The 22,397-nt window shown below is 41.2% G+C and overlaps 1 protein-coding gene and 1 long non-coding RNA gene across 3 annotated transcripts; one reads left to right on the top strand and one right to left on the bottom strand.

Annotated features, from left to right (window-relative positions):
- The first annotated feature begins 79 nt into the window (after nt 1-79).
- LOC107265838 (serine/threonine-protein phosphatase 2A 56 kDa regulatory subunit epsilon isoform) lies at nt 80-22,075 on the top strand. Of its 2 annotated transcripts, XM_015735697.2 has the most exons (9): nt 1,958-2,096; nt 16,402-16,598; nt 19,389-19,583; nt 19,684-19,814; nt 20,039-20,156; nt 20,320-20,595; nt 20,681-20,910; nt 20,990-21,135; nt 21,255-22,075. In XM_015735697.2, exons 1-8 carry the CDS (start codon nt 1,958-1,960, stop codon nt 21,129-21,131), a joined length of 1,428 nt encoding a protein of 475 aa, XP_015591183.1. In that variant the 3' UTR covers nt 21,132-21,135; nt 21,255-22,075. The 2 variants fall into 2 exon arrangements, with proteins under 2 accessions (XP_024938843.1, XP_015591183.1); XM_025083075.1 differs by lacking the exon at nt 20,320-20,595 and having other exon boundaries at nt 80-2,096.
- LOC112494067 lies at nt 2,095-4,786 on the bottom strand. The gene is made up of 3 exons (XR_003059196.1): nt 4,321-4,786; nt 2,320-2,382; nt 2,095-2,232 (listed from the first exon to the last, which is right to left on the bottom strand). It is a non-coding gene; the product is annotated as an uncharacterized LOC112494067 (long non-coding RNA).
- Nucleotides 22,076-22,397: the final 322 nt, after the last annotated feature.

Here is a 22,397-nt window from a genome sequence, read left to right as displayed (position 1 = left end):
CACTGTTCTTTAGTTAATCGATTTTATCCTAACGCCGGTTAGAGAAGTGTCAGAGGTTATATGAGCCAAAATTCGTAAAATGATAAATAAATAGAAATAGTATGAGCTGAAAATTTAATATTCTTTTGTTCATTAGATCGGCACAACGTGTTGATTGTAATCGGGCGACAAAACCACAGCGTAAAGTTACAAATTTTTTAAAGAAATAATTTTCAAAGATTAAGCCGTTTAATTTTATCATGGTGTTCATCTAGTGAAAAATTATTTGTGATTATACGGCGGTAGTTATCGGATATATCTAAAAAATAGGCATAACCATTAAACGCGAAAGTGATTGTGTAACGTTAATCATTCAATTCAAGTACTTATAATTTGCAGCTGAAGTATCGAAGAAATGTGGGAGATAGGAAAGTCGATTGCAGCAAATTTATTGAAATAATCAGTTTAGTGGAAAGGAGAATTTCTACAAAGGATCTGTGAAAAAAAGGAAAAGAGCAAAGGAAATCTAGCATCCAGACAAACAGGCAGGTTACATAAAATCGTGGCGTGTTCTGTGCTTGGTGTAAAAGAGAGTGAGAGAGGGTCGTAAAAGAAGAGGTGGCCGTGGCAGTCGAAGAGGAGTGGCGTTTGGGCAGCGGCGGCGTTGCAGCGGCGCGCGTCTTTGCATAGTGGCGCGCTCTATCCTAAGTCGTGAGTCTCCGTAGTTGATCGGCAATCTCCGGCCGATGATTGCCGAGCATACATTACTATTTTCAGGCACAAGAAGGCACCTCTTGACGGGTTTTCAATAAGTGAAGGGCAACGGTGCGAACTATTTTTTTCTTTTAATTTGACTTTTACGTGCGATAGATGCGGAAATCGTAGTGCGGTGTGCGCGCGCGTTACGACGGACGATGTTGGAGCGCGTCTCGGCAGGTCTTGGCGCCTGACGGTCGGTCGGCGAAAATGAAAGAAGCTCATCGCTTGGAGCAGCTGATGGCGGCCGAGTACTGTTCGAGTCTCCGTGTCTCCTGTTAGCCCCTTTAAGAGTGACCAAGTGACCATAGTGCTGTCGTGTAAACCGACAGATCACGATAACCGTTGCTATATCGGTTGGCCGGAGAGAGCGCTGTTTCGGCCAACGAGGTATATTATAACGGTGCTCCTTTCGTGCACGGCGCCCGCGAGAGAGACACGTAGCTGCCAGCGGCAGCCCCGGCTATCGAATTCTCGCGAGGGAAAAAAGCCCAGCATAGGGGCGCCGTTTCGTGTAAATTGCGTTCGGGCTGACGTTCTAAATCGGAAATTATATTAACAAGGAACTTACTTTTGTTCCCTATCTGTCTGGCCGCCTGGCTATTTGGTTGCCTAGCTGCCTATCCGTTTGGGATATTCTCCGTGAAATCGCGCACGGAGTCAGCCAGCTTACGCCAACAGGAAATCGTGTGAAGTTTCGACGTGTGACGACGACAGGGCGTGCGTTCCTTTGGCCGCTCGCTTGTTCGCCTTTACGTGACAACGCCTAGTGAGAATCGCGCCCCTTTCTCGACCGACCACGAGCATCGAGTTTATTCACCAACATTTTCACGGACTCTATGGATTTCATGGACTAGCACACTTTTACGTTCGCTTACTCGACCGACGTCGTGCAGTGCTCCCTAGCACGACCTACGATCTCTTCATTCTTCCTTTATTTCCTTTTCTTGCACCACAGCCTCATCCTCGTTGCCCTGCTCTTGCTCGGAAACGCGTGAACAGTAGGTTACACCAGGTACGCTACGCGTTTCGAGTTGTGTAGTGCGCCGTCCTTGTGAGTGCAGTGAATTCTTTACCATCGTCTTCGCGGAATGCCGTCTCCTCAGGGTGGGCTCCATCGTCTCTAGCCTCCTCGTCTGCTGATAAAGTGCAGCAGAGGCATCAACGCGTCTTAAGTGTCGCAAACCCCTCCAGCTCTCACAGTGCCTCCATTGCCCCCAACATGTCATCCGCGACGATTGTGGACCGGATAGACCCCTTCGCCAAGCGCTCTCTCAAGAAGAAGAGCAAGAAATCCCAGGGATCATCCCGCTATCGTAATTCTCAAGATGTTGAACTTCAGCAGCTTCCCCAACTGAGAGGTTAGTTTTATTCATTTCAACTTTGCTCGATGAACACAACTCATAATAATGTCCATCGTGACCAAAAACTCACTACGAACAACTATGCTCTCAAACATTCTTTACCTCTGATCACTGAAGATTTAATAGGAGTAATCTGTAAAATAGGAGAGATCTGGATCAATCATATATAGCCTTATAAGCAAATCAGGATTCTGTATACTGAATAGTGTGTATACTCAACATTGACCTTACTGTATAATTCATGTTCGCTGTATTATTATGTCTCTGCATCCCACTATGCCTGCTATAGAAAAAAAATATCAGACACATATAGTAAGTGAATCTATCTCTACATTGGCAAGTCTCTACTTAATGATGATTTCTTCGCTTCATTCTATAGGTATGTTTACAAAACTCCATGTTTCCCAATGTCTAGTAGTTCGCCATAGATTTAAAAATACCAATGCACATTTTCCTTAAAACTCTTATGAACTGTCATAATTCTGTACATGCTAAACACTAAATTGAATCTGTCATGTTTATTGTGTTTGTATTTCACAGACAATTCTTTCTATTCTCTACGTACAACAATTCACTTAGAATCAATTCTTTCTTCTATTCCCATTTTAATAAATCATACCTAACATGTAAAATATAGCTATACTACAAATTATTAAACCATCTGCTTATTATAATCACTGCTAATAAGTATAGATGAGATTTGTGCATGCACTAAGACAACATGTTCATAAAATAGGATTCGAATGCTCTCTCTTGGTACGCTTGTGTGCTCAGTATGATTACTACTAAGCGTTAGGTCGTGTTGAATAATTTATATGTATTCTCATCACACGCTTCGATAAGTGTGTTGCATCTGGCAAGGATCCTTGCATCTCACAATAAATTACGTACGTTTAAGGTAGCTACGGTGCACATAATTTCTTACTAACACATAAACAGAATATTTCAACATTTTACAAAGCCGTCCAGTTTCTTTCCCTTCGTTTCCTTCAGAGTCTCATCCTAACGATATTGAACATATCTGCCGCGGTAGTGTTATACACCAGAAAATTCTCTATACCAGATTCTATCAATAGTCTCATGTTTACAGTAGCAATTTGACTCGTGAACTATAGCGTTGACCAAACTAGCAATTGGCAATGTCTACTGCCCTTCCTTCTCTTGTGTAATACCAATAGTTACACGTGTTCATAGAAACGAACTAAACAAGCCGATAATTGATAGCATATCTATTTTTTCCACAAGTGCTTCCACAATTACATCAAATATATTATTTTCAATTCAATGAGATTTAAAGCTTAACTCCCTATAATTTATAATTTACATCGAACCACGTTACTCATTGCTTGAGTCACATCCATAGCAGAAACCTGCTACACACACAAAGTAACCTCCTACTATCTCCATCCTGCTTGCTGTCCATTTCAATGAACACCTTACTGAGTAAGGACTTTTCTCGCTACGCTTTTCTTACTGTAAACTATGACAGTTGTCTATTTTCCATTTACAAACTGTCATGGCGTCTCCCGAGGGAGGTTAACGCAGTTAATATAAGGGCCCTCAGAATGACCCATCAAATTCTCTCGCAACTGACTTTTATCCGCATAAAAACTCAATGAGGCCATTTCAAAAAAGATAATCATTTTTATATTCTTTACCCAATTTCCAATGATCGAAAAATCTTATTATCAAACTACCATGAAAAAGAAACTATTGTGATGTCATTATCTAATTTGTTCACAAAGTTCCAGATGATTTAACGGAGATGAAATCTTTCAATGATATAAAACATTCGCCATATTTTTATCACTACTAGATAATCGCACACGTGTCAGGATAAACAAGGCGTTACATACAGTTACATAGCTTATCCATTGAAAATGCAACGAACTATTACGCGAGCGAGTAACCCGTTGTTTGAATGGGAAGAGAATAATTTGCTGAGGATCGATTCTTGATAATTAGGGCGAACCGAAGGTTCACTGACTCGCTTGGCTCAAGTTTCTTCGTTCTCTTTTTCTTTTATTTCTACAATTTCATTCTTAATTCGATCGTCCCGTAATTCGAATAAAGCTTTTATACAGGAATGTGTATTCCACCGGGTTCCACTTGAAATCGAGTAACGTATGCAATCTACAGAGATAAGATTATAATCAAATATTTAATGAAACTAGATCTTAATCAAATAATAGTTGTGTTACAGTTATGTACAAAAAATTACCTTACGTGTGGCGATAGCCTTTGCTATCCTTGTAACGAATACACCGGTTAATCATTCTTAAGTAATTGAAAATAACGCTGGGACTTCTTCAATATTTTAATCAACGAATACGATCGAGTACCGGAAGCAGATCTCGACCTAATTATACACGAAGAGAATTTATGCTTAATGTTTTTGCATAATTGACATTTAAAATTACCGTCGAGATAGTAAGCCGCGAACATTTTATCATATCATAATATTTTTTTTCTGTTTAAATCACGCTACGAAGTATTTTTATGTCTCAATCCCACTTTTTTCCCAATACTTCGTTTTCAACGCTTCACTCTCGCACGCAACTAGTGGTAATAACCAAGGTTGATCGTCGACTGTCATCGCATATGGTCGGTAAGCTAGCTCGACCAAAGATAACCGAAGATGGACCGCTGTCGTTTGATTGTCATTACACGCAGTAAATTTGCGGAGGTTGCAAAGAAAAATAGTAATTATCTACAATATTCTTTCACAGATAAATCTGTAAAAAATTAAGTTATACGATGCATCGTAAATTTTGATAGTTTACCTAATACTTTTAAATATAATAGAATAAAAAAATCATACAATTTCAGGTATATTATAATATATCTTAAAGCTTAGCACGTGACTTGATAAAATTTACCGTTGTTGGTGGAATATTTCACTATAGTTCACAGTCATTACTTGAAATGTAGTTTTATAATATATTACAAACTTATATAAACCAAAATGTTATGATGTCCAAGGATCACTGTGACAGGATAATTTCAGACATAAAATTCTTTCTGTGCATAATTACAGTTTATTTTCTGTACAATATGATACTTATTACATTATACTATTAGCATATTCATATTCCGTATTCATATTCACATATTCATGCTCCATACCATGCTCTTGTTGTGGTACTACTAATTATCAGTCATATTATCATGAATATAACCAATAATCTATCCAGTGGTATTAAGATGCAATCTACAATCGTCAGAAAATCTCCCAATAGAAGTATCGCATTTCGTGGTAGGAGATCGATAATCCATATCATTAAGATACGACGAAATAACGGTGTAGCTTGGAGGAAGAGAGAAAAATAAATTTATCTAGTAGTTACGCATGTGAAGATATTTCAAGCGAATCGGCACGTTCGCATCGGTCACCGTTTTCTGCCCTCTTTCCCTTCTATAATTCCCAATTACGAAAACTGTGTCACTGAAAATAGTCTAACCTCAAAGTGCACGGCGAAGTTCGAATGAAACGTGGTCACTACGTAGGCTTATCGACGTATCGACGATAAGCTCGGAAGACATTCAGATAACGTAAGCATAGGTCAGTTGGCAAGTTCGACCTCTTTGTGAAACATGCATGAGTACCTACGTCATACGTTCCGGGTCGAACATTGCTTTGGACGAAGGATATCCGATATTTGAATGACACTGATTTTTCCGAAAATTCCATCGATAAGATAGGCCAGTTTTAAAAAGAGTCTTCCGCGTCACACGAGATTCGCCGAGCGACACGCTTCGGGTAATAGGGGCAGGGTCAAGAAAACCCGAACCGAATCAGAGACACGGGGTAGTCGGTGCCCATTGCGAGCTGTTAGGTTATTATTCAGTCCGGATAAGCGAAGGCCCTTTTTTTCTCATTGTAAAAATATCATTAGTTTCGCGGAGAAACGATGTGTTCACTAATCAGACGAATAACTTGCGACCGTAATCTGAGGCAAAGGCACGCGACTATACTTCAAGCATACACAACCGTTCAGAACGCCCGTAAAGTAAAAATATAATTTTTAAGGTTCTTAAGATATCAAGACTGTATTTCGAACGTTTATTCGATCGAGTCAATGAAATTACATACGTGACCTATTTACTGTGCGGCGGGACACTCACGGGTCTCTCACTACTGCTCGTCGTCATGGTGTGAACGTTCGCCATATATGCACCCTGTACTGTCGTCAACTGTCGTACTACCGTCAATAAACGGCGGTCAGTGTCATTTGTCCGTGTCAACGAAAAACACCCATATGTTTTTGCTATGGACGTTTCGCGCGACACGGTTGTTCTCTGTCCTATTATACGTTAATAACAATCCCTGCAATTACCACAGCGTCAGATAAGGAGGGCAAGCTTATCACACCTAAAATGTCCGTGGCTTTCACAGTGTATAGCCCGATGACGGTTGTTTTTCTAAATTCTCAATTCCGCTCGATTCTACTTCTTCGTCAAAGAGAAGAAAGGAGTGAAAGAGCAGCAGAGGAAACTTGCAACCTCATTGTTTGCCTTCGTTCCAGCGATGCCAAGGCCAGCAAGGCCTGGACTAGCCCTGGACTTCCACTTCGGCAATCTCCATCGAATCAAGCACGGGCCCTTGGCTTTATTAGCGATCGGTTTCGGTTAAGACCGTAGATGCGAGTACGCTCATGCGAGTGAACTTCGAAAAGCCCTGCTGACTCTTTCTCCCTTACGTTCTCTCTCGCACTCTCTTTTTTCGAGTCTTCTACTACGTCACTCGACTTTCCTGTATCTCCGTCCAATAGCACAAATTATGCATTCAGATATGCCTGGGGAACCTTGATGCACCGAATGGGATGCGATATGATTGATCGGTGTGTCATTGTCAAGATCGGGACTGTTCGATGATCGTGCATTGACGAGCCTTGTGGGTGGTACGAGGATTGTATGTACACGCAACCATTGACTATTCAGCCGAGTTATATCGAGAATGAGAGAAATGTATTGGTCAGGATGTGCACATCCATTGCACAGGTAGATTTCGTGCGATGCCAGGTTTTACAGTGTCGGATTAAGTGACTGATGGATGGTGTCATTGTCAAGGTCGGGAAACGTATATGTATCTTCATTGACCATCCTGCGATTAGCACTGTTGGCGCATTCAACATATCCAGCTGACGTTTGACAGGTGCTTTGATTTTGAACAGTCTCCTTCTCGGCCGTGATAATCATATAAGCTTTCCCGGGAAGAGGCTGGTAGATGTGAGAGCAATCGCGATGCATCGGCTAACGGCTATGGGGAAGGACCAGGAGTCGGCCTGGTGCCTTGACTAGAAGAGTCATTGCCGAGGTCAGGGCGACTCGCGTGGCTCGTGCTGAGCAACTGTTGCGAGAATCGCAACGGTGCAGCTGCGACTGTCACGTATTGGCCGGTTAACAAAGTTGCCGTGTAAGCAAGTTGGGGCCGTTGGCACGGACAGGACGATAGCAAGATAATCTTGGCCGTTTCTGGGTATGGATAACTCTATCGTGGAGATACGTTCTTTTGTTATATAATTTCTTATTTTATTTTTGTACTTTTTCTTATTACCCAGTTAGCGCGTGGGTACGTTGATTGTTCAAAACGTTTGAGACTACGATGACAATGGATTCGTCTTGCTGGGGCGGGGGAATCAGGAAGTCAACGTCGCTATAAGTGGTAAGATGGATGCTGAGCTAGGTAGAAGCGCGGTAGAAAAAGAAACAGCGATTTAGAAGGACGAAGATGAGGCGGAGTACATTTTACGGCTCGATTCTCGTGGCATCGGGATCGTAAATCTGCTCAGAGCGCATGGCAAAAATGGTACTGGTGCGAATGCGCATGTGAGGTCAAGGATCTCACACTAAACCGTAAACCGTAAGGGATTGCACGAAGTGACGTCATCCGCGGATGACGTCATCGGTATCAATTCAAGTACCGCTGAGAAGCTCTGTTAATTTACAGTAATTTTTTTTTATTCGGTGGGAGGATTCTTGAGTGTTTGAGTAAGTCACGGCCTTTTTGAATGTTCTATAAATATTTTCGTCCCTATTGCCGCCGCCATTACGAAAAGCGCTAATCTTTCTCGAATTTTCCAGATTTAAACGCGTACTGTAGCACAATACACGTGGAGTAAATAAGACGGTATATCAATTGACGTCGTTTATCTAAGCCCAAGATAAAATGTCTACGTATCGATGACATAAGAATATGTTCAAAGCTCCTTTTCTCGTCTAATCGGTGGTGTAATACTGACTACCTACATTCCAAATTACGAACTTCCGACCCAGGTGCATTGGATACATATCGTCTCATTAAGATAGTTTCGAAAAACTTTCCTAGCGGACTGTCTCTGTCTCTCTTCCCGCGGCTTCAGGAAGCTACTTCATCCGCTGACCTTGTACGATTCTAACGAATGCAGGAAATCGCAATGGTTCAGAGTGGCGCGACACTCGTTAGGCTATTAGCTCTCGCATTTAGCGCTAATAAAGTACCAAAGATTTCTCCTCTTTTTTCTCTGAACGTTCTTAGTGTATCTTACAATTCCACGCATCGTCATTCACCACCTATCTCAATACGGTAGAGCTCTCGGATCTATATGGATAGTCGTTACGTAAGCTCGTCGAGATTATCCCCCGCAGTTTACGTATCTGGCCGAGAACCGTTTTTCTATCGCGCCCATCCGCTGGACCACACGACATATCAACTCGGTTCACTTGGCAGGAACCGAATCGATCTTCGAGCTTGTCTGGCGCGCAACTCGAATCACCACGTTCGACCGACCTGGAGAACAAGACCTGAGTCTTCGTAGAAACCATCACCGCTGCATGTATAAAATAGAAGGATCCATCGCGTCTCCCATGATCAAAGGTGAAGGAGAGAGGGCGGCATGGAGAAGTGTAAACGGTGCTCGTGTCTCCATCTCGTGAATAAAGTTGCAAAACCGAAAAGAAATATTCACCATTTACTCTCTCGATCCTCTTTGTCGATATCGTCGCCGACGATTTCTCAGAGCGGTGCTACTTCTCCGAGGTCCAGCACGCGCGAGATCAGACCGGATAGCAGCGAACAATTTTCACCGGAAAAGGTTGGACGACTCATTCGGATACGCACGCGGCATGGAAGAGACCACCTCCGCCAACGAACCCCCAGAGAAGCACCAGTGGTGGGAGTATTGATCCAGAATGCCGGCGACCGCCCGCCTAGAAAGCCCACTATGTACTCTCTCGCACTCTCCGCTTCTCTTTTCCCATTTCTCCTCCTTCACGCTCTCCTCGTCTCTCCTCTTTACTCTTGGAGCATTTACCTTCGTACCAGCAATTCCTGTGCAGGTTTATCTTCTTCTTCGTTTTTACGACTCTTCGTGCACTTCCTCAATCAAATTGCGGGAAACTGGTGTCGGTTGAAAGACAAACGAATTATGTCTTAATTAATGTTACCGATGACTCTTGCAAAATTTTCTAGTTGAACTTTCCTCACTTTTTCTTTAAACAACATTATTACTCATCAATCAATTATAATTTATTCACTACCAATAGATGGCAGATTGAACGGTCTTATTTCGTTCCATACCGTGTTTCAACTAACACCGGTCTCCCCTACTCTTTACATCGTCTTCTCGTCCTTGCGTGCCTTACCTAATCTATAAACTTGTAAATTCCTTCTTCGTTACCTTTAGACACGTCGTACGTCTTACATTCGTCTTGCTTTCTATACTTTCGCTCTTCTCGCCTTGTTTTCTTCGCTTTCGCAGATTTTTTCCGAGCCCGCTGACTCATCACTGGGTGCACGTTACCTTTGCGCCGAAATTACAGAGAGCAGGTCGAAGAGTGTGAACAATAGAGTCACTCGACTATGGAGGGCCCCGACGTACCTCGTCACAACGACACATGACATAGGCGCCTCCTCTACCCCGGCCGGGGTAGACGAAAGTGATCGCCCCTTATGAATGAAATTATAAATATCACCCGATCGTAGATCCCGCAGGGATGCGATCACCTTATTAAACTCTATTGAGTTTAGTTTAACTGTTACCCGCTTTTATGAGGATGCTCCTCTGGTCTTCTTCGTCTTGTCCTTCGTGTAAACTGATTCGTGCGATTCGCTCTAACGCACCGAATTTCGCGTCTGTGAATACCTTGCTTGGATCATTTACGAGCACACATATTGCTCATGATTCTCTTTATGGCTTGGCTCCCATTTCTTTTTTCTTCTATTTATTACATCAGTCATGTGTACGATTCAGTCTATAATTTTACTTTTCCGACGTCTATTTCTATCCACCTTTTAACTACCTCCAGCTGTCACTGAATTTACTCGCACCCCAAATCTACCCACTTTCTCCTTCTGGTCTAACTGGATAGATTGCGAACGTCGCTTCTATCATTTATTTTGCATTGGGTTAAAGGGATGCGCAAAGGTTACACGTTGAGGTAATAATGATTTCTCAGTTTAACATTTATGTCGGCAACACTATGAACACAGACAGATATTTTCACTTGAATATTACGTATCGATGTTGATGCATTAAAACGTCTTGTATGTAAAGACAATGCATAGATATCCATTTAACATGCAATTTGCCTTTTAACCACTACACCTGTTCCAGTAATACCTTTAACCATTACCTTCCTCGTAATTTTCATTTCTTCAGCTGTCCCTGTCTATATCCTACAGGCATTTCAGTTTCCTGGTAGCTGTGCCTGCCTGCCCCCTCAGTATTCTCTCGGCTTTTCCTTTTTTTCCCGCCAATTACAGCGCGTTAATTTCACGTTAGCGTAACGCCGTTCAGTTCACGTCACATGTATTTATATGTGGGCATTACCATGTATTTGCATTCATGTGACGAAACTCAAACCAGATCCGCAAGTAATCGCGTATACATGTTTGAAACGTAAGATCCGGGGTTAGCTTTACACGCGTTGGGCTCGAGAGATCATTTAGTCTCCACTTGCCCGAAAGAATCGACCAATCTTTGTGATTTCCAAAGGGCAGGCAGCACCTGTCACATCGGTACCCTGTCTACCGCCAGTGATTGCTAAATAGTTTTTACCGAGGAGCGCATAACCTCTAAGTTGGCGTTAAGTGCCGTTCGCAAAGCAGGTCCTGCTAGTTCGTGAATTCAATATGAAAATATACACCTCACCCCGGGATACTTTTCGAAAATACATTTATTCTCGATGCGGGATCATACGTTATTCCGGAAGCGTATGGTTCACGTAATCCGTTGGCATTAGGTCGCGGTCAATCTTCTGTCTTCCCTCCCTCTCCTCATACCTGTGTACTATAGACTCTGCACAGTTGAACTCGCGAGACTAAACTAAAAAGGCATCTGTAAGTTTTGGGCGAATTTGCCATACTCGAGTTTACTCCGCAGCGAGTGCACGATGCGCCTGAGGGATGCACAGATTTTTCTTTTCGTAGTGTTTTCAAGGGTGTCTACCCTTCACCTAAACCCTTTCTCATACCCTGTCTTCGTTCCGCCGCATCCCTTCTCCCTTGTTTTCTCTCGCTCCCGCTCGCAGTCTTTCTCCCTTTCTCCGTAAGTTGCCACAACGTTGTCGTGAGTGGGAATGGATCCCGGTGGAGTTCGGCCGCGGCGCGAGCGAAGAGGAGCACAGAGGAGAGAAGTAAAGTTCGCCACCTGGAGAATCAATACGCCGAGAGAGGCAGAGTAGCTCGAGTGAGGGCAAAGAGCCAGAGCCGGGGGGGGTAGTGCGGGATGACGTCCCGTCCGCCGCTCTCGTTCCTCTCCAAGGTCCATCCTCGCACCCTCCTCTTCCGTGATATGAATGAAAACGCCATTCCCTTCAGGAACGATAACGTTTCATACAGCAAGACATCATGGTCCGATCGCATTGCCTAACGTTTTAAAATCGACTCGGTCTGACCTGTTGGATATCAATTCGACGTTTCCTCATATAACAGTTCGAATCGCACGCTATTAATATTATATTGACAATTAATTATATATTCTCTTTAATCATCGCTCCTTCGAGCGCCATAAGCTTGCACCGATATTTTCGTTATTGCGCACTTGAGGAGCGCCAGATAATGTTGCATTGCCTCGGCCTCCTTTTAAATTTCATCCGTCTAACGTTCTAAGTAGAACTGATCGATCATAATTATTTGAATTGCTCGAACAGTCTGGCGCGGAACTCGTCTGTTATTCCTATCGTTCAAATAATACGTGCCTATTGATTGTGGGTTCTCGTTTCTGCGTAGATATGTCTGTGTATTCCGAATTTAATTATACAAAGAGGAATATTTGCATTTGTCACTGCAGATGCTCGAGTACTAGTAGGATTTCACCTTGTTACGTTTATAACCATTTCATGAGTCATTGAGTCTATATCAGAGACTGAACTCGCTTCGTCCTTCCATCGGTGTGCTAATGTCACGCCGATACAAAATCAAGCGCGCTCGGTACGTTGCTTTTAGCCGTGTCCAGAAAATCGAGTAATCAAATAAGGGCGCGGTGCTCGTCTGTCACTCGGTTCGACAGATTGTTTATTGATACTGCGTGACGTTAACGGGACAGATTGTTCGCGGTGCACGTGCTTTATACCATTAGAGGCACGTCTAATCTCGGATCACGAGCCACCGGCTCGGGACTGGAGAGCTTTGTCGCGTACGTGTGTCCTATCCCATGTAACAGCGGCATTCTCGTAGGACAGAATGAATCGCAGCTATACGAACGGCCTTGTTACGTCACTCCGCGACGACCGGCTTCGACGTCCAACCAACAAACACAAACTCTTCAAGCTAGCAACGTGTAGCACTGGCGTGGCCATTGGCAAGCCGTGCTGCTGCTGCTGCCCGGCATGCCAGATTCTTTTCCTCTCCTTTCAATGAAAATCCCAACGACTTGCGAGTCGATCGACTCTCCTCTATATACGATACGCTTATATTTCCGCGCGTATACGCACGATCGACCACGAGGCTTGCCTATAGTCCAGTGATACGCGTCCTCATTGCGATAAACTGGGTACGAACTGACTGTAGATTATATAGTGCGTAGGCGACATTGAAATAATGTGTATATACATATATGTGCGTGTGTAAATTCGTAGGTATGTATATATTTTTTATAATGACCAGGAAAGACTTGCAAAAGATGAAACAAGACACTGGGAATGGACACAGCATAACACAACGTAACCTCCTTTGACTGATAAACTAACGTTAAGGGAGAAACGTTTTTATTGGACGCAATTTTCTTGGCGTACCGAAGAAGCGACCCCCCAGGGTTCCTTGCCCCCGTGCCAATCTTATCCGTGTTACCTTTATGACACGACCTAACTTTTCGTCAAGACCCAAACCTAACCTTCACTACAGCGAAGTGGACAGGGAAAATTTAGATGGATGTTTCGCGATAATTGATTATGCTGAAGACGCTGTTCTCGAGCGCAGCAATTCATTAAGGGAGCACGATTATATCTCTCTCCTTTTAGTTCTTTACTTCACCGCAAGGATTCGCGGTATTCCTTGGAATTTTTTTGGCGACTCGGCATAGAGTTTACGAAAACTATGTTTTATTGGTATTTCCTTGGGGTCACGCGTTCGCATTGCAGAACAGAGTTTCTCTTTTATCATTGTGAACGTCCTTTATGTACAATTAATTATTCAAACATCACTGTGTCTTGTACGTAAGACCAGAGGCTTCGATATAGCCTGGTTCGATAAACATCTTTACATGGAAAAAAATGTATTTTATTAAGAATCGCCAGGCGGGAATATTTGTTTAAGAAATACCGTATAGCCGTAGGTCTGTGAGTTTTATCAATTCACCATATTCCGGTCGACGATCTACCTTGGTAACGAGCTTCGTTGAAAAAGTACTTTGCTGCTGCAGCGTCATTCTTGCATATCAATTATTCAGTGATTACACTTTAACGAATTATTATATTTATAAGAATTCCTTGGTGCCAATGAATTTGTAATCTTCCCCATTAAGAAACTTCTGGTCAGGGCAAGGGCTTCGGACATTTAAACAGTTCGCGCACTTCTCGTTGCCCGAGGCCGAGAGGTCAGGCGAGTTAGGTGGAAGACAGGAGTAGCAGGTACCGGAGGAAGAAATACTCGAGGGTCCCCTCTTGGCGTGACGGAAGAAGGGCGACCGTTGGAGTGCGTTGGCGAAACTAGATATATTTTTAAATCCGGTGGGCTACAAGCCACGTCAAATGAAGATCGCATGCTTTTAGGATATTCTATCAAACCAATTGTGGCGTTACTCTTATCTCACCGTTATAGGATACGGATAAATGTGTACACACGATGTCAACGACGCAATAATTTCACCCCATACGTCACTCGATGGTCGTTATCTATCGATCGGAACAGACCTAGCTGTCTGAGATTCCTTTTTGCTTCTTGGTTCAACGTCATGTGGCGAACGCTTCTGTTGACTGATCAAATGTTCCTAGAACTTCTATACGAATTATAAATACCTTCTGAGTACTCCGTTGGACCCAGTGCTTCCATTTTTCATCCCTCTCGTCCACGTCAATTATACGACACACAACACATGGTCGGACGTAAATTCGCGAATTCTCTAATTCCCAAGCCCCCGGCGGTCTCCGCCATTGTCAGTCTGCCTACGGACACATTCCTCTCGAGACTAGACGAACCTTTGCCAAGACAAGAGTCATCATCCAGGTTAGTGATACTCAAATTAGGCTGACAATTTTTACAGACTACACGCAACGTTCTTTTTTAACCGATAACCAACACCAGATTTCAGGGTAATGGGATGGGTGATACAGACTGAACATTCTATCCTTACACACTTTATTATTATCCTTTAATCAGTTTAATTTATAGTCTAAGCATTGGTCAAAACGATCGAGCACTCTAATCGGTGCCCAAGGTATTCGAATTAAAGTATTGACGATGTCGCGAGGACGCGACAATGAAGCGTATAAAATTATTTTCTTTGGCGAAGATCCATCGGATATCGACGGTGAGAAACAAAAAAAAACTGTTTGAGTACCGCTGCCCTAGTTTGTGTGGTATAGCTACGACGTATCGTAGCTTGTAAAGACCGCAGTCCACTGGCGAACTGAAATAACCGTATCGCCCTGCTAACCCCACTACCGGGTTTGGCGTTTCTTACGTAGGACAGTATTCGCCAATTAATACCACGTCTGATCAATGCTTCATGAAGACCCCTTGTAACCCTACGTCAACACGATACTACATGTGCACCTTGTAGGCGTTCTACCGCACTCGCGAGCTTCTTAAATCTTTTACCATAGCTCTTCCTCGTCACCTTGTGGAATTTTTCGTTCTCTCCAAATTTCTTATCTCATACTTCATCGAACGATTATCAGCATTCCTCTTAGTCTTTGACTGTAGGTCAGTATCGGACAAGCCCCAGTTGATTCGGAAAAAAAATTATGGAACAAACCGTCATCTGTACGTCTCGTATGTTAAAGATCCCCGAGTTTTCCGATAATTCATTATATTATTCCTATATACCCCCTTGATCCAGGTACCCACTCAGCTTTACTTCTCCTATTTGGCTCCGTTGGCCCCAACATAATCACGGCCCTCCTTTGTTCCCATCTAGTTTTGATCCACGGTCGTTATGAATTGGCAAATTAAAATGCACCTTTGTAAAGACGTCTGAACACGCGTTCTCATTACCCTGTATCGGTACGAGACATTGTTGACGATGCCAGTGGAACACGTTGTACCACCGTGTCAATTGATCTACGTGGTATGATTATTCAGGATTAACAGTTGTACGACTTCGACGATGTCTCTTGTGGGGTGTATTATGTTTCTCAATCTTTTCATACATATTAGTACGTACAACAACTGGATATCACTGGGTTTCTTTTGCCGTCTTGTCACTCGTATTCCAACGTGAAAGATTTAACTACCACGTTTTGACTATTTTGCGACACCTGTCCTTATTTTGTTACTGCAATGGCTGATGATTGAACACGTGATGTTTTCACACACTCGTATTGTCTCTATTTTACGACTACACGTAATCCTTCCTTCTTTATAGATTCGGGACCTCAAAAGACGTATATAACATTCATACCGGTAAAAGCCGGATCGGTGCATCGTGTTGTGATTCTTTCGTGACAACCGATGTGTGTCCACACGCAAACCTTAGAAAGTACTATTACGCAATTCAGTGTTCGTTGTATCAGGTCGCAATAGTATGATCCCCTTTCGTGTATGTATTAAGAGAGCACTCGTCTTTCTGGTATATGCTTGAACATCGATTATATCGATCGCACTTTAAACAGGTGACGTATGTGATATTTTTATTAACGGGGCCTGATGCACTTATTTGTTTAGATGTCACGCCGGCGGAACAGGAAGAGCTCTTCATCACGAAGCTACGGCAGTGCTGCGTGGCTTTCGACTTTATGGATCCAGTTGCGGATCTCAAGGGCAAGGAAATCAAACGTAGCACGCTCAATGAACTGGTCGAATACATCACAGCGGGACGAGGCGTTCTTACCGAGCCGGTCTACCCCGAAATCATTAGGATGGTACGAGTCGTCATGATAGAGGATTAGTTGATTCAGTTGTGTCTGAAATAATATTTTTGGTAGAGACGATTAAATTACCTGGGAAGAAAGGTGGGCGGATTATTCTTTTGAGACTTTTTACCGAGGGCGGAGTGTTTTTCTCTGTGAAGGATTTTCAAGTTTCCTCAAATGCTTTATATCAAATGTATCATAATTTCTCACGAGCGTTGGCTTTAAGCACGATAGATAACTGGTATTAAATTCTAATTATACGTGAAATCACCTTGATCGATTCCGATATGACGATAACAGATTATGTACTGAGCAGTTTTTCCTCGTGATAGTGTGAGGTTAGTTTTTTTCTCTTTTTTTCTTAACGCACAAGTGGAATTTGTACTACTTTCTTTTTTAAAATATACTATGTTTCAGCTATGTGAACTTGGCACCCGACTTTGAAAAATCAATTTTTTTTTTTATAGACTTTTACGAATGAATTCACATGATAAATTGTTCGTGTATTACTGGCATCTATTGCACAAATTCTCTTCTCTTCTCTTCAACTTCCAGCTTTCGCATAACCAGCACGTAATTAACTTTAAGTTAATGATTAAACATAGAGCTATGTGAACTTGGCACCCGACTTTGGAAAATCAAATTTTTTTTTATAGACTTATAGGTTTAGGTATGTAGTTTGTAGTACCAATTTTTTCGTTTGTAGTAGACCCAAAAAAAAGTTATAGCATCATAAAGAAAGTATAAGGTAACTTATCATTTTTTAAATTCTAATTTTTAAAATTCCACAATTTCATCAGCATTTTGTTCATTATCAATTTCATAATTACTCCCAACGAATGAATTCACATGATAAATTGTTCGTGTATTACTGGCATCTATTGCACAAATTCTCTTCTCTTCTCTTCAACTTCCAGCTTTCGCATAACCAGCACGTAATTAACTTTAAGTTAATGATTAAACATAGAGCTATGTGAACTTGGCACCCGACTTTGGAAAATCAAATTTTTTTTTATAGACTTATAGGTTTAGGTATGTAGTTTGTAGTACCAATTTTTTCGTTTGTAGTAGACCCAAAAAAAAGTTATAGCATCATAAAAAAAGCTCATCCACCGACTTTGAAAAAAATGAAATCTAATCACTGATTCCTGCAGAGAATCGTTTGTAGTTGATTGTAGTGAAAGAATTTCCGTTTGTAGTAGCATAGAAAAAAAGTTAGAATTTTTTTTTTTCTTCAAGTTATTTGTAGTCGTATATAAGTAGTAGCTTCGTTTCGTTTGTAGTTATTTTATTTCGTTTATTGTAGCTTTGTTTCGTTTGTAGTTGTTTGTAGTAACGTCTATTTCGTTTATTGTAGCTTTGTTTCGTTTGTAGTTGTTTGTAGTAACGTCTATTTCGTTTATTGTAGCTTTGTTTCGTTTGTAGTTGTTTGTAGTAACGTCTATTTCGTTTATTGTAGCTTTGTTTCGTTTGTAGTTGTTTGTAGTAACGTCTATTTCGTTTATTGTAGCTTTGTTTCGTTTGTAGTTGTTTGTAGTAACGTCTATTTCGTTTATTGTAGCTTTGTTTCGTTTGTAGTTGTTTGTAGTAACGTCTATTTCGTTTATTGTAGCTTTGTTTCGTTTGTAGTTGTTTGTAGTAACGTCTATTTCGCTTGTAGTAGCTTTGTTTCGTTTGTAGTTGTTTGTAGCAACGTCTATTTCGTTTGTAGTAGCTTTGTTTCGTTTGTAGTTGTGTGTAGTAACGTCTATTTCGTTTGTAGTTGTTTGTAGTAACTACAAACAAAAGAAGGTCATTACAAACAACTACAAACGAAACAAAGCTACTACAAGCGAAATAGACGTTACTACAAACAACTACAAACGAAACAAAGCTACTACAAGCGAAATAGACGTTACTACAAACAACTACAAACGAAACAAAGCCACTACAAACGAAATAGACATTACTACAAACAACTAGAAACGAAACAAAGCTTCTGTAAACAAAATAGACGTTACTACAAACGAAACGAAGCTACTACAAACGAAACGAAGATACTACTTATATACGACTACAAATAATTTGAAAAAAAAAAAATATTCTAACTTTTTTTCTATGCTACTACAAACGGAAATTCTTTCACTACAATCAACTACAAACGATTCTCTGCAGGAATCAGTGATTAGATTTCATTTTTTTCAAAGTCGGTGGATGAGCTTTTTTTATGATGCTATAACTTTTTTTTGGGTCTACTACAAACGAAAAAATTGGTACTACAAACTACATACCTAAACCTATAAGTCTATAAAAAAAAATTTGATTTTCCAAAGTCGGGTGCCAAGTTCACATAGCTCTATGTTTAATCATTAACTTAAAGTTAATTACGTGCTGGTTATGCGAAAGCTGGAAGTTGAAGAGAAGAGAAGAGAATTTGTGCAATAGATGCCAGTAATACACGAACAATTTATCATGTGAATTCATTCGTTGGGAGTAATTATGAAATTGATAATGAACAAAATGCTGATGAAATTGTGGAATTTTAAAAATTAGAATTTAAAAAATGATAAGTTACCTTATGCAGAAGATCACGCGATAATATGGTGTTGCGTACACGTTTAATCGATGTACAAAAGTTTTGCGACTGCAGAAATTTGCTCCTAAAGGAATATTGCAAGGGAGAGAACATGAATAATCCAGGGTACTTTTTTTGTACGCTTCGTTTAATTTTCGATTCTTCATTCTGAGTATTTGAAAGAATTATCTGTAGACTGGGGAGAAAGTTGTTTGTATAATATTTTTTAATTTTTACTACCGCAGATTTCGGCAAACCTATTCCGTACGTTGCCACCTAGTGAAAGCCCGGACTTCGATCCCGAAGAAGATGACCCTACCTTGGAGGCGAGCTGGCCCCACCTTCAGCTGGTTTACGAATTCTTTCTTCGTTTTCTCGAGTCCTCGGACTTCCAGCCTACCATCGGCAAAAAGGTTATCGACCAAAAATTTGTGTTACAGGTAAATCAATTGTTTTTACTATGTCACGACATTGGATCGAAGTACTATTATTGAGATGTATGTTAATGCAATATGTGATCTGTATTATTTTTTGTTATAGTTATTGGATTTGTTTGACTCGGAAGACCCCAGGGAGAGAGATTTCTTGAAAACAGTGTTGCATCGTATCTATGGAAAGTTCCTCGGCCTTCGGGCATTTATACGCAAACAGATTAACAACATTTTCCTCAGGTACGTTATTACGTTTCTTATATCTTGTATAACATTTCCCACTTTGTCATTGACAGGCTATACCTAAATACGTTTGAGGAAACTTATCAGACAATGTTTTAATTTTATGAGAATAGTCGATAAGTGCGTTTTTGAAGTTCGCATCTTCATTTATGATGGAACAAAGCACTAATGACAATTGGAACATAAAAGTAAGGATCATAATTAATAAAAATATTTCACAGGTTTGTGTATGAGACGGAACACTTCAATGGAGTCGGCGAACTTCTCGAAATTCTGGGAAGCATTATCAATGGATTTGCTCTACCCTTGAAGATCGAACACAAGCAGTTCTTGGTGAAGGTATGAACCCAAGTAATTTTAACAATACCGCGAAATCTTTAGTAAATTTTTTAACTATCTTTGCTAATAATGATATATACGAAGAGTATCCCCGCCAAGATATACACGGGTATGTTTATCCGTTACTATTCAATCACGTTACATATATTTAAATAACTTGCAGGTACTGTTACCACTACATAAAGTTAAATGCTTGTCTCTGTACCACGCGCAGCTTGCATATTGCGTGGTACAGTTCTTGGAAAAGGACGCGACATTAACGGAGCCAGTTGTACGGGGCCTCCTGAAATTCTGGCCTAAGACCTGCAGCCAGAAGGAGGTCATGTTCCTGGGCGAAATTGAAGAAATATTGGATGTTATAGAACCTAGCCAATTCGTTAAAATACAAGAACCATTGTTCAGGCAAATTGCGCGTTGCGTGTCGTCACCTCATTTTCAGGTATTAATACAGAACTTGGCACGTCGCGAAAGATGTCACAGTATATTATTTGACAACGAGGGTAACCATGATTTTATATTTTCAGGTCGCAGAGAGAGCACTGTACTTTTGGAACAACGAGTACATAATGTCCCTGATCGAAGAGAACAATCATGTTATAATGGGAATCATGTTTCCAGCACTGTATAGGATCAGCAAGGAGCATTGGAACCATACTATTATCGCCCTTGTCTACAATGTTCTCAAAACCTTCATGGAAATGAATAGCAAGCTCTTTGATGAACTTACTGCCAGCTATAAGTCTGAGAGGCAAAAGTGTGTATTGCATTTAAAATTGCACGTCACAGAAAATGATCGTTTTGCTCGTTTGTTGATTTAACAAATGTACTTGCAGAGAAAAGAAGAGGGAAAAGGAGAGGGATGAACTGTGGAAGAAACTGAATGAGCTGGAGCTTGAACGACGTGGGGCTCTCACAGCCACCCCTAACACACCAGTTCCTGCCACTACTGCACCTGCGACACGAGCCCGCCCCTGAGCTGGTCAGTAAGAATCTTCTTTCCTGTAGAGCTGTAACAGTTTATTTCAAACTTTCCTAAGACCACAAATCTTGGAGACAAACGCACGCAAGCTAATCCAAATTCGTTACTTTATTTTACAGGTGGAAACTCACTACCACGCTGCCCAACTGTTAGTCCTTAGTTTACGTCGATGGTCCATACACTACAAGCAAAAAAAAAAGAAACAAATTATCGTTGTTAGTGAAAACGAAGATGACATTCTTGACGTAATATAATTCCTTTCTTTAGTTGCGCCTAAAAGGCGGAGCGGAGGAGGGGGACAGAAGAAGCAGTAACTATATTTTATTCTCCTTTGAAGCCATGATGATCGGTTGGTGATGATTTTTAATGATTTTGTTGTGTATATTAATTTTTAATATTTTTGACGGCAATGATTTAAGTTGTATGGTTTACTCAGTGTCAGCACATAATACGAGGATGTTAGTCCCTTCTTAATTAAGGCTAGCTGTGCTCCGTGGGAGGTGAAAGGGATGACCGAGGTGGGTGGGAATAATTCGGGCAGTGGGGGAAGGAGAGTTATCGTTAATCTTCTGTAATTCATACGTTCGATTGGGATACGTTGGAGGATTGTGTAGAAGGTAGAAAACAAATTTAGGAGAATAAATGGATAGAGAAATGAGCCAAGTCAACTCTTAACCATCCTGGTGCGGTGAGATATCAGACTGCCAGTCAGCCAGCCAACCAATTGAATCAACCAAGCAGTTAGCCCAGCCAGCCATCCTATTATCCAGCTAGCCAGCAACCAACCAACCAACCAGACAACCAGTCAGCTAGCCGACCATCCACCCACCTCGTTCCAGTCTTCACCTCCGACAGCCGGCAGGGGCGTTGTTTGAAATGTATCATATATTCGTATTAATGATAATAACTATAACAAAACATAATAAATTAGGTAAATATATATAATACGATATATATATTATAAAAACATAGTAATATTGATGATATGACAAAAAGTTTCACACACTCACACACGTTACATATAAATACATGAGAAGCTGTGGTTAAACATCCACACGTAAGGTACACACCCATGTGCTATCGATACTAACATTGCGCTGACTGCATGCCCGCAGCTCGACGAGCAACTTTTTTCAAGGATGAAAAAATCGTAGAGGTATACAAATGCATAAAGTAACATTAATGAATAATAATATTGAATCCATTGAAGAGAAAACGTAAAAAATATATGTTGTTTTTTAAATAAAAAAAATAAAAGAAGC

This window comes from Cephus cinctus, unplaced genomic scaffold (assembly GCF_000341935.2).
Source record: "Cephus cinctus unplaced genomic scaffold, Ccin1 Ccin1_scaffold0240, whole genome shotgun sequence".
NCBI lineage: Eukaryota > Metazoa > Arthropoda > Insecta > Hymenoptera > Cephidae > Cephus > Cephus cinctus.
This window is presented reverse-complemented; position numbering and strand designations above follow the sequence as displayed.

Bases quoted from the DNA above. Each gene is read 5' to 3' on its own strand.
- LOC107265838 (XM_015735697.2), top strand. From the start codon at position 1,958: ATGTCATCCGCGACGATTGTGGACCGGATAGACCCCTTCGCCAAGCGC. The intron at 19,815-20,038 runs GTACGTTATTAC...AATATTTCACAG, and splicing joins ATTAACAACATTTTCCTCAG to GTTTGTGTATGAGACGGAAC. The intron at 20,911-20,989 runs GTGTGTATTGCA...ATGTACTTGCAG, and splicing joins TATAAGTCTGAGAGGCAAAA to AGAAAAGAAGAGGGAAAAGG.